The sequence below is a fragment of the Nelumbo lutea genome, chromosome 1 (genome assembly GCF_056320005.1).
Source record: "Nelumbo lutea isolate HS-2025 chromosome 1, American lotus-T2T, whole genome shotgun sequence".
Taxonomy (NCBI): domain Eukaryota; kingdom Viridiplantae; phylum Streptophyta; class Magnoliopsida; order Proteales; family Nelumbonaceae; genus Nelumbo; species Nelumbo lutea.
The window spans coordinates 22388361-22399297 of record NC_142684.1 but is presented as its reverse complement, the minus strand read 5'-3'; the positions used below and the strand labels follow the sequence as shown (position 1 = coordinate 22399297).

Sequence of the window (10937 nt, the reverse complement as noted above, 5' to 3'; positions counted from 1 at the left end):
CAAGTAATCCAATTTAAGTATGATAAAACAATTGAGTACCATCCTTACTCCATGGTAGTGAGAATTATCCTGTATTATCTCTCATGTGGTCTCAGTTATCCTATGCCATCTTGTTCTTGTTTCTTACAAACAATCTCCAGTAAATGAACCTCCATTCTAGGATTTTTTTTCTGATAAGTAAATATAAAAATTTTCATTAAAAGGAAAAAACGAAGTACAAATTGGGTAGGTGTTAAGGCAACTCCTACAAACATAACAACAAAAGAGAAACACCAATTCAGACAGACCATCCAAGTTACATATTTGTAATCCCAAGACCTTCCCCAAGAACTATCCCCTAGGTCCTTTACTTAATTAAGTTCTAGCACTACAGGGCCCAAACTGACAGAGTCTGTTGGTTATATAATCATTATTATTAGATTCTACCAAAATTATTATGAAAATACAAAGCACATTGACCAACTAGTGTCTGAAGTAGCTAGCAAGGAATCATCTGTAGAATGTCGAGAAGCAATTCTGCATTCAGATACGTGCTCAAAAGTCAAAACAAAATTTGGCCTGCAAGATGAATCCATCTATCCTCTTCAACTGAAATATGGTGGGAGGAATGGTCAAGAAGACTTGCAGGGGTGTCCCATTCTTATGGGGAAGAAAACATAATATGCAAATGTAAGTTGCATTGGAATTTGCAGATTAGACAGGGACTCTGTAAGATGGATCGACCATTTTCAAGATGAACAAGTTTCCTTTGTCTCCCCTTGAAACTCTGCACCAAATAACAAAAAAAGCAATTACAATTATGATAAAAATTAATTTACCACTTTAAGGAGAAAAGGAACTTGCTCACAAGCTAGAGCTCACCATAAACTATAAAACTTTGAAGTGAGTGAAGAAAGAACCTATGGAATTATGCTGATTAATTTTGTCATCTCAATTTAGACTAATTCTTTCCACTGTGTGTTAATGTTATAAATAAATATTGAAGGTTTATAAAATTGTTAGCTGTCCACTTTTCATTAAGGCATCTTGTAGATACAAGAACAGTAGTAGTAAATTTACCAAAAATTGTTCAGACAAACAAAAAGTTGAGTTCTGTTTGTATTCCTTTTGCCATTTAGCTAGTAGCTACTGATGTGGTTGTTGTAATAAACTGAAAGAATTTATACATTCCTTCCAGATTATTGAACAATGTTTTGTTAATCTTTTGTTGCTCGTTAGCTTGTAACAAGTGGATAAAAATGCTGATCCAGATTTCGAACATGGTGAAGGTTTTCTTTGTTCCAATCTTTTTTTTGTAGGTAAGAATTAACTTTACTAAATATGTGAGAAGTTAACTATGGCAGGCAGATTTAAATAAAAAAAAGAAATAGAAAGACGATTGTTGATCGAAAAAAGGATATACAACAATCACAAAAGTACATTATGCCTCACTCCCCATGAATAAGAAAAGATCAATGTTTCACAATCACATCCCAAAAGCCTTTGTGCTGATCTCCTGCATATTCTGGAACTCTTTCAAAGTCAATGTAAGTGTTAGAATGGATGTCTCTACAAATTCAAAGAAGTGATCTTAACTTTGTCAAAAACAAAAAGAAAAAAAAACTCATGTTCCTTTCCTTCAATAGCCTTCAAAAAAAAAAAAAAGAATAAATTGTTATCATTCATAAACTTGAATGTTTCTCCTCAAGACTTTTGGTCATTGTTGAATTGTCTGAACAGGAGATGCAGGAAGTTTTCAATCAACCTTGAAGAAGAAAATCAGAGTAACTCCATACATAAGACACCATTTTTTCAATAAAATTTTATGATCATAAGAACCTTTAGTAGACCCACCAATTAGCCACATAAAAGCTTCCAGTCTTGGAGAATAGGAGATTGTTGAATCATTCCCAGATCTTCACCAGAAACAGCTTTCCCCTTAATGAGTTTATTGCAAAAAGATCTCACTGTGAACATCCTGTTGTTTTAATTTCTTTTCTTTCACCGAAGCTTTTGGATATCATCCATAAAACTCGATTAAGTCAACTCAGCCTGAACTCCAACTATTTAGGATAATCTAAATGAATCATGCCTTGCCATTTTGCTCTATCAAGAGCCATGTTTTCTATCAAATTTGAATAGCAGATGAAAATCCAATATGTACGATTAGGAACCTGTATCTATCCACACTATAGCTTCTCAATGCATTTATCTTTCAGGATGATATAATTTGTTTCTGATGTTATCCAGACTATCTGGTTAGAGTTCCATATGTTTTGATTTTGATATTCTCAAGATGCTTTTGATCTATGATAGCTAGACCAGAGTATGCTTTATAGAATCAACACTTGTAAAATTTGGTAAATAGTTTATTCTAACATACAATACTGATGCAAAAACTAAAGATCCAAATATGGAATTTTCTGATTCTTAATGCATTTTTTGCTTTCTAGATAGTAGGGTTATTGGCCATTTTATATGTTGTCTGTGTGGTTCTTGAGATCTTAGGCATCCCATTGAGTGATTTTTGGGTTTTCTCTCTTCTTTCTCTATCTATTTCCTCTTTAATATTGCAATTGGAAAGCAACCATTACAACTATCAACAGTCATAAGTTCATCAAAAGGCATCGATTCAACAGTCTCAAAGAACTGGAACTGATCTAGGTGAGTTTTCTGTTATTTTTCTGTCCAAACCAAAAGAAGAAATCCCCATTCCATTCATTTTTGTCCTTTGTGCCAAACCATATCTGACTGCTTCCATGTTTGGATTCTGCCTATCTATTCACAACCTTTCATCTCCCCAAATTCCACCTGGAATCCAACATTCTATAGTTATCATTTTTACTTTTCACAACCTAGAAGACGTACTTGAACCTTACAAACTTGGTCGCCATCTACAACTTTCCTTTTCAAAGTTGTCAGTCTTAAGATGAATTTGCGGTTCTTGCAATTAAGCCCCTATACCTTTTCTAAACTAACCAACCTCTACTTGTAGTCCTAAAATCACCCTAAATCAGTCCTAGCCCTCCTAGACTCATCCTTCGATCATTTAAGTCCTACATCAATTTGGTATCAAAGCAGCAATCCTACATTAAATACTGTAAACAATCAGTATTTGTTAGAAGCTCGACTAAAAGCAGTAGCTAAGTACTGAGAAACAAAATGTATAAACACATTAAATGCGGTACCCATACCCATATCCATGTTCCAGACCTCAAAAGACAGAATCTTAGCCCAATTTCCAGTATTCAATTCTGAACCTGATCATCTTAGCTTTCAAGCAGTTAGAATGAACAAGCCATGATACTAGGACTTAAAGCAAAAAGAGCCTTCAACTTCCAATATAACTTCTGGTTTCTGTTGGTCTTCTTCATAACCTCTAATCAAAGAAAATAACATTCTAGTGCATGTTTTAACTGTAGTTCTGTGAGACCTTATTTCAGAAACAGCAATAAATTCTGAGCATTTATAGTTTTTCTTGGACCATGCTTTCTGAATGTGTCTACCATATATACTGAATCTGATCGTTGTAGCATACCGTAATTCTTCATCCAAGTATGTAATTTCCAGTTCACCACGAGCCCTTCCGGGTGCCTTAATTGGTATCTGCACACCATAGATGCAACAAAATAAAATAAGCAACAACAGATACAAGTTGAATTTAACGTGAAACTTTTCTACCAATTAGAATTTGGAAATTTTAGTTAAATAGTTTTGTCCCCTATATTCAATAGTTAATGCATATGTATGTAAAAAGTTGAAATATTTGAATGACCATATTTAATTTATTGAGACAAAATAGTTGCATTACAAGATTCCTAAAGAAATAACTGAGCCAAATTGTAGAAATTCCCCTGTTTCTCAACTTGTAAGCCTTATCTAACTATGTGCAGTCATCCGCATGAATCTTGCTCCTATAACCCATTGTATATAGGGTGGTGTATTAAGGATGACCATGGCCCAGGCTGGATTGGGATAGGCATCTATTTTTGCCCATATATATTTTAATTTTTATAATCAAAATTACAGAATATATATAATTTGTTATATGCATTTTATTATATTAAAATATCAAAATTTCCAGGCCTGGCTGGACTTACAAATGCGTGCCCAAATGATCAACCCTATTGTTTATGCAGTATAACATGAGACTCAACCATCATGACTATTGTCAAAGTAATTAATATAGCAGACATAAACATCGAGAATTTACATTCAACAAATATGCTTCAGTAAGAGGAATCACTAACCAGACCAACAATTTTGAACTTATCAAATTTAACAGCCACCTTTCTTGCATTGAGAGGGGTTAAGTCTGCTGTTACCTGTAAAAACATTGATCTCAACTTGTAAATGAAAAATATTAGGCTGAGACTTTGAGGGAAAGAGAAAAGAACTTAAACCATCATCATTCTTTTCCTTTTTAACTTCCAAAAAAATATTTGTCGAAATGACCTAGTTCTGACCTAGCATGCAACATTTGAAGATGAAATACAATATCACAAAGATCAAAAAATTCATCTCAACCTGAAATGTTCCAAGAAATACTTGGACTTAAGTGGGGAAAATTTTTATAGGAGACTTAACTGGGCACGTAGGGAAAAGAAGTATAGGATATGATATGGTGCATAGAGGATTTAGGTTTTGGGAGAGGAATGAATTAGGAGGTGCAATACTAGATCTTGCAGTAGCTTATGATATAGCAATTTTAAACACCTTTTTCCAAAAAAATGATAGACACTTCATAACATTTAAAAGTGGATCAAACATAAGTCAAATAGAATTTTTCCTTACGAGGCGAATAGAACAAATGATGTGTAAAGATTGCAAAGTTATTCAGAGAGAAAACTTGACAACACAACATAGACTAGTGGTGGTAGATGTGCACATTAGGAAATGAAAGAGAAGTGGGGAAGCAATAGGTGTCCAAGAATTATGTGAGAAAACCTGAAAGGGGAAAGCTAGCTCAATTTAGAAACAGATGATAACAGAGGCGAATTGGAATTTAGATGGAAAGATCAGTGGTATTTGGGCTGAAATAGCAAAAAATATAAAGAAAGTAGCAATGAATGTCTTAGGAGAATATGAAGAGAAGTGGCAAGGTACTAAAGAAACTTGGTGGTGGAATGAAGAGATTCAAAATATAATTAGACTAAAACAAGCATGCAACAAAGAATGGCAAAAAACTAGAAATGTAGAAAATTGGGAAAAAATATAAAATCATAAGAAAGGAAGTTAAAAAAAGAAAAAGTGAATGAAATAAAAAATAAGGCTTATGATGAGTTTTACCATAAATTAGACACCAAAAAGGGAGAAATCCAAGAGTTATTAGAAAACTGAATTGCACTCCTCAGTCATTGGTTTACTGGCTTCAAAATTTAATAGAACAAAGCTATTTATAGAGATGCAAGGCTCTCTTTACAAAGAAATGGTAATCCTAACTTGCTAATCAAACAACCTAATAAGACAAAGAAACAAAAACAAAATAGGAAAACATAAAATATCTCCTGAGCATTTTCTGGAATATTTTCTTGTTGTCATCTTCTTATTCAAGCTTAGAGTATTGGACTGTGGGCCAAGTTTAAAGTCCATTAGCCTTAAGTGATGGGACTGGTTCCAAAGAGATAGTAGTGCCTGCCCAATCAAACCGGATGATTCTGGCATAGGCTTGTATCACCTATTTAAAACCTCAGAAGAAAATGTATAAAGTTACTTCTCAAGAAAAATCAGATGTGAAATGGAGCAAAAAAGTTTCAAAATGTAATTCAAACTTGACACTCTAGAACCTCTTCTGATAAACCATGTCACAAGTATGTTTTAAGTTTTTCTTCAAGTCCTTTATGATTTGATGCCAATGGCAACACTATTTACATAGAAACCTTGGAGTTTAGTCCGCGTCTTATGGATGTTATACGAGCAATCTGTTTCATGTGCTATTAGATTTTTTTTCTTGAGAATGGTAAAGTATTCTATGTACTTCTGTACCAAAGATTCTATGCACCAGAATCCATGTAAACTAAGGTTCTGTACAAAATAACAGGTTGTACAAGTACAATGTTTACAAGTTAGTCTGATCCAAAAAAGATTCAAAACTAAACTAAGAAAGTAAGGTACAGGCCTGAAAAGTTGCTGCAGCAATAGCCGGACTGAGAGTACCCACTGCTCTCAGGTTATCAAGCTTGTTATAAAGCAGTATACTGGATTTCCTTTGATTATATAACAGCTATTTTTCCAGGCTATTAGTGTTTAGCTAACTATTCCTCCAGATTATTAGTGTGTTAACTCTTTGTTTAATCTACACCAAAGATATTTTGGAAATAGAAAACAATTTAAGGAACATAGATCATATCAAATCATATAAAGATCAAGTTAAATATTATCTCTAAAACATCCAAATTATATTCCCCAGTCTATTGTCCAAGGCAATACAGAGCATAAAGAAGCATGTTCACATAAAATTCGTTGAGGATAGGCAAAAAGATTGGATTTTATCTACTCCCAGAGCTCCAAGATTAAGATTAGGAAAACTCATGTTGTTGATGCTTCAATTAAGAGAAAGAAGAAAGTTATACAAAACTGAATAAATAAAAAGGAAGCATTACTCAGAAACACCACCTGATTGAAAAATGGCCAAGATTCCATGTTTTGGGCCCTCAATGTATCCACATTAATTGCCTGGTAGTTTACACGTGATCTTAATAATTTTGGTCTCTGCCACAATATGACTAAGTGAGTAACATATTTTTACATGAATTATTTGGAAAGCAAGAGAAAATCAAACAGGACCTAATGGTATATTTTATACATGCTAAAAAGAGGCTAACAAATGTGGAACATGATGAAGTAACTTTATAATGTTTATGAAGTCTTTAAAGCAAACCATGTGTATTCTTCAGAAAGTTAACGATATGAAATAGAGAGAAAACAGCAAATTGATTGAACATACTGGATTGCAAGGGAAGTGCACATATCATATTTTATATTTATAAATCAAAAAGAAAATCAATTAGGACCATTATGTGTCAAGGGATTGAATATCTGCATCCCAAAAAGAGAGGAGTTATAAGGATCCAAAAGAATGACATGGAAACATATGTGAAAGGGATCTCATTTACGTCTGAATCAAAGGCCAATTTGGTATTCATCTTATTGACAACATGCTTATGAGTACATGTCCCCCATTTCCCATCCTCCCCTGGGATTAAGACAGCAGAGATAATATAAGGAATCATATTTTAATAAAACCCCCATTATAAACTCCAAATCATACCTCTATTGATAATATTCAGTAAACCAATACATATGTTGTCCACTTTGCCAAACAGAACCATGAATGAATTTTGTTTAGCCAGTACTCTCATGAACGGTTATATCTACCAGTTCAACTAAGTTAGCATGAATAATTTCGTTCTTTTGATCTTCTCTTTTAATTGCAACAAGAAAAGTTCTATCCAACCATATGGGACTAGTTACACGAATTCTTTTTTGCAATACTATATTAAGGGCCATATTCTTTGATAGACTGTGAGACCTCAAATCAATTGCCATTACCTTCTTCCTTTGTCCTTTTTGGCCTGGTCCTAGCTCTTCTAAAACCATCAATTTGCATAAGATTAGGGACTTTTTTCTAATGCTCCAATTTATGCATATCTAACCTTCTTCTAGTTTCCCTCATTTCATGACCTATTGGAGTTCCTCCCAAGTTCTCACAAGTATACTCGTTTTAATCCTATTATTTCTAGTTTTGCCTCTCATCCAGAAGAAATTCTTCATGTCCACTCATTTGAATATCTAGCTTGTTTATTGTCAAACACTGTTTCATAAAACATTGCTGGCATTGAATTCTTCCTCTTTAATAACCAGAGTATTTTGCTCCAACGTTTTTGTCCTATGTCCTATTATTCCACCATTGTCCTCATCAGATATGATCGTACTCTCCCTCATTAATAAGAATATCAGTATGGATGCATTCATGAGCAATATGGCACAAACCCAAATCACAAGTAGTACTAACAAGACTTATCAAACAGGGGAGGAAAAGATGTGCTTAGGAAATTGAACTCAATTCCTGAAGTGGACTTTCCATAATTTTTTTTAATATTAAAAAAAAGAGAGGCAATACCATCATTCATACCTGGGTTTGCAAAATTGATTTTGAAGTAGTATATACAAGCTCCCATTTTCCATTCAGCAAATCAGATTTAAGCGGCTGCTTTGTTGGATTAACAGCTTCTAGTTTGCGCGCAATCTAATAAACATTCAATGGAGAAAAATCAGGAACTAAAATTTGACTATTCGAAATATCCCAGGTTCTGATTCTTGTAAATTTGCGCATCTTATCCTGAAGCGAGAGAGAGAGAGAGAGAGAGAGAGAGAGAGAGAGAGAGAGAGAGAGAGAGAGAGAGAGAGTAAAGTTCACCTGATCGATTTGCTCTAGGTCTTCAGGAGTGGCCTCGGCGCCTCGGTCGAGAGGAGCAATGGCCTCTAGGAGCTCCTCCTTGAGGGCCGTAGCGTCCTTTGCTTTCTTGAAGAAAGAAGGAAGAAAAGAAACCCTGGTTCTCCATTTCGAATCACCCGTAGCGATTGACAGCTTCTTGATGCTGCCATCGTTGCTGGGTCTGGCTGGGAAACTCAAGGAGATGAGTGAAGAGTAAGAACTGGGTCCTGTAAAAAGAGCGGCGGTGGAGCGAATGTTGATCGCAGTAGCTTCTGTAGCAGAAGATAAGGCCATGGAGAGGATGACGGAATTGTGGGGAGCTGCAACTGAGACACTAATTGGGTTGATCGATATGTGTCGCCACATCTTGACCCTACAATTTATAAGAAATGTTTCCAAAAACTGTATGCCAAACACAACCAGAATCTATGATTCTTAGATTTGCCAAGTGTGTATAACTGTCAGCGTTGACGGGAGTTACTGAGTTAGTTGGTAGTTAATGAATTGGGATTTTTTCCCTGGATAGTGTAAACGCTCCAAGTTACCTGCAACGTGGCAGGTGGCCGTTGGATAGGTTCGACGTTTCCACTTTCCACAGCTTTTCTTACACTAAAAATTGGCCTTAGCGTTAGTTATTTCCAAAATACAATTCAACAAATCAGATGGCTGAAAATAATCAGATCTCCACTTTATTTTCTGGGATTGGGACCCGGTTGATGCATTGATGGTGGTACGACTGGTGGATATACTCCCGATATGAGACACGGCCACACGGGGTAGTTGCTGGCACTCGATAGAGCCCAAAATAAATTAATAGTTTTTTTTGGATAAATTTCTTAAACCACCCTTATGATTTAGTTCATTAATCTTATTGTTTGAAAATTGATTAAGGTTCTTATTTTTTCTAAAAATTACCTAAAAGTTTTCCATCCGTTAACATTCCGTCTAAACCTAACATCACATGATCATTATATTTTTTAAAATCTGTACCTTTTATGTTCGAAAAATCCCCAAACCCTTCAAATGCGTAGTACTGCAGAGGTTTTTCCGACCAAGCCTAGTTCCGAACCTCATCACCGACTGCTGTTTTCGATCTGTAAGCACCTCATCGACTGAACCTGAGATGAGGTAGGCGAGGTGGGGGAGGGAGGGTTTGGCGGCAACAGCTGCTATGTTGTAGTATTTCATCACCGACAACTATAAGCACCTCACCGACTGAACCAGAGATGTAGCAGCGAAGTGAGGTGGGGCAGGGAGGGTTTGGCGGCGACAACTGCTGTGTTGTAGTATCTCAATACCGGTGACAACTCAACTGTAAGCACCTCACCGACTGAACCAGAGATGTAGCGGCGAGGTGAGGTGAGGGAGGGAGGGTTTGGTGACGACAGCTGCTGTGTTGTAGTACCTCATCACCGGCGAAAACTGTAAGCACCTCATTGACTGAACCGGAGATGCAGCGGCGAGGTGAGGTGGGGAGCTCGCAATCGAACAGGGACTTCTCTCTTCGCCTTCTCCGCAATCGAACAAGTCGAACAGGGATTTCTCTCTCCTCTTCGCCTTCTCTACAATCGAACAAAACCAAACAACTCTGCTAGGCTTCATCTTTCTCTCTCTTCTTACTCGTCTTCTCTACAATCGAATAAACCAAACAGGGCTCTCTCTCCTCTTCTTCGTCTTCCATGCAATCGAACCGTTGTCCCCTGTCCTAAAACGAACCCTCTTCTTCATCTTCTTTGAAATTAAGCATCTATCCTGAAGCGGACCCCTATGGGGAACCAATGAAGCGAACTCGGTTACTCATCGTCTTCCTTGCAATCAAACCCTATTCTTCGTCTTCGTTTTCTTGGTCACCGCCGCTGCAACTCCTAGCAGCGGCATCGTCTTGAATCGAAGACCCTGACCACAGAGTGACGACGTCTCTCTCTCTCTCTCTCTCCTCCCGCTTCTTTGAAGATGCCAGATGATTACAAGTTCTCTGGCCAGGGTCAGAGTGAGAGGGGTTGGGCAACGTTCAGGGGTGGTGCGATTTTGTCAGTGGCTCTCCTTTCTCAGACACAAATGGCTGAGAAGGAAACCTTAGAAGAAGAATGGAGGAGCTTCGAACTTTGATTTAAGGGCAAAATGGATATTTCAGCCCTTCTGTCAATATTTTAATGGTAACGGTAATTTTCAGAAATAGTAAGAATAGCCTTAATCAATTTTTAAACAGTAAAGTTGCACTTAGTCAATTAACTAAATCATAAAGATAATTTAAGAAATTTATTCTATTTTAATTTGATCTACATATTAATTCCCACCTAATATTGTTACCCATAGTTTTTTCTTTTTTGCCATGCCACCAAACGTTTTTCTGAACTTGATCCACAATGCCGAAGGGAGTAACTAACAAGGTTTGCATTGTGTCATTGAAGACTTTAGTAGGTGTTTGGTACTATGGCCATTTTTAGTGAGATTATTGAAAACGGCCACATAATACCTCACTGAAAATGGCCACGAAATGGCTTATTGTTTGTTTGGCAAC

The 10937-nt window shown here is 36.2% G+C and overlaps 1 protein-coding gene across 2 annotated transcripts; it reads right to left on the bottom strand.

Moving 5' to 3' along the window:
- LOC148873920 (putative plastid-lipid-associated protein 4, chloroplastic) lies at positions 1-10472 on the bottom strand. Of its 2 annotated transcripts, XM_088966638.1 has the most exons (8): positions 9407-9522; positions 8399-8789; positions 8114-8227; positions 6595-6690; positions 4230-4304; positions 3518-3585; positions 1420-1504; positions 226-766 (listed from the first exon to the last, which is right to left on the bottom strand). In XM_088966638.1, the coding sequence occupies exons 2-8, from the start codon at positions 8780-8782 to the stop codon at positions 641-643; spliced, it is 948 nt and encodes a 315-aa protein (XP_088822764.1). In that variant the 5' UTR covers positions 8783-8789; positions 9407-9522; the 3' UTR covers positions 226-640. The 2 variants fall into 2 exon arrangements, with proteins under 2 accessions (XP_088822765.1, XP_088822764.1); XM_088966639.1 differs by lacking the exon at positions 1420-1504 and having other exon boundaries at positions 1-766; positions 9407-10472.
- Positions 10473-10937: the final 465 nt, after the last annotated feature.

Coding starts and splice junctions, on each gene's coding strand:
- LOC148873920 (XM_088966638.1), bottom strand. CDS start 8,782: ATGTGGCGACACATATCGATCAACCCAATTAGTGTCTCAGTTGCAGCT. Junction 6,691..8,113: donor AATCAATTTTGCAAACCCAG/GTATGAATGATG, acceptor ATATTGTGGCAG/AGACCAAAATTATTAAGATC. Junction 3,586..4,229: donor AGTTCAAAATTGTTGGTCTG/GTTAGTGATTCC, acceptor TATGGTGTGCAG/ATACCAATTAAGGCACCCGG.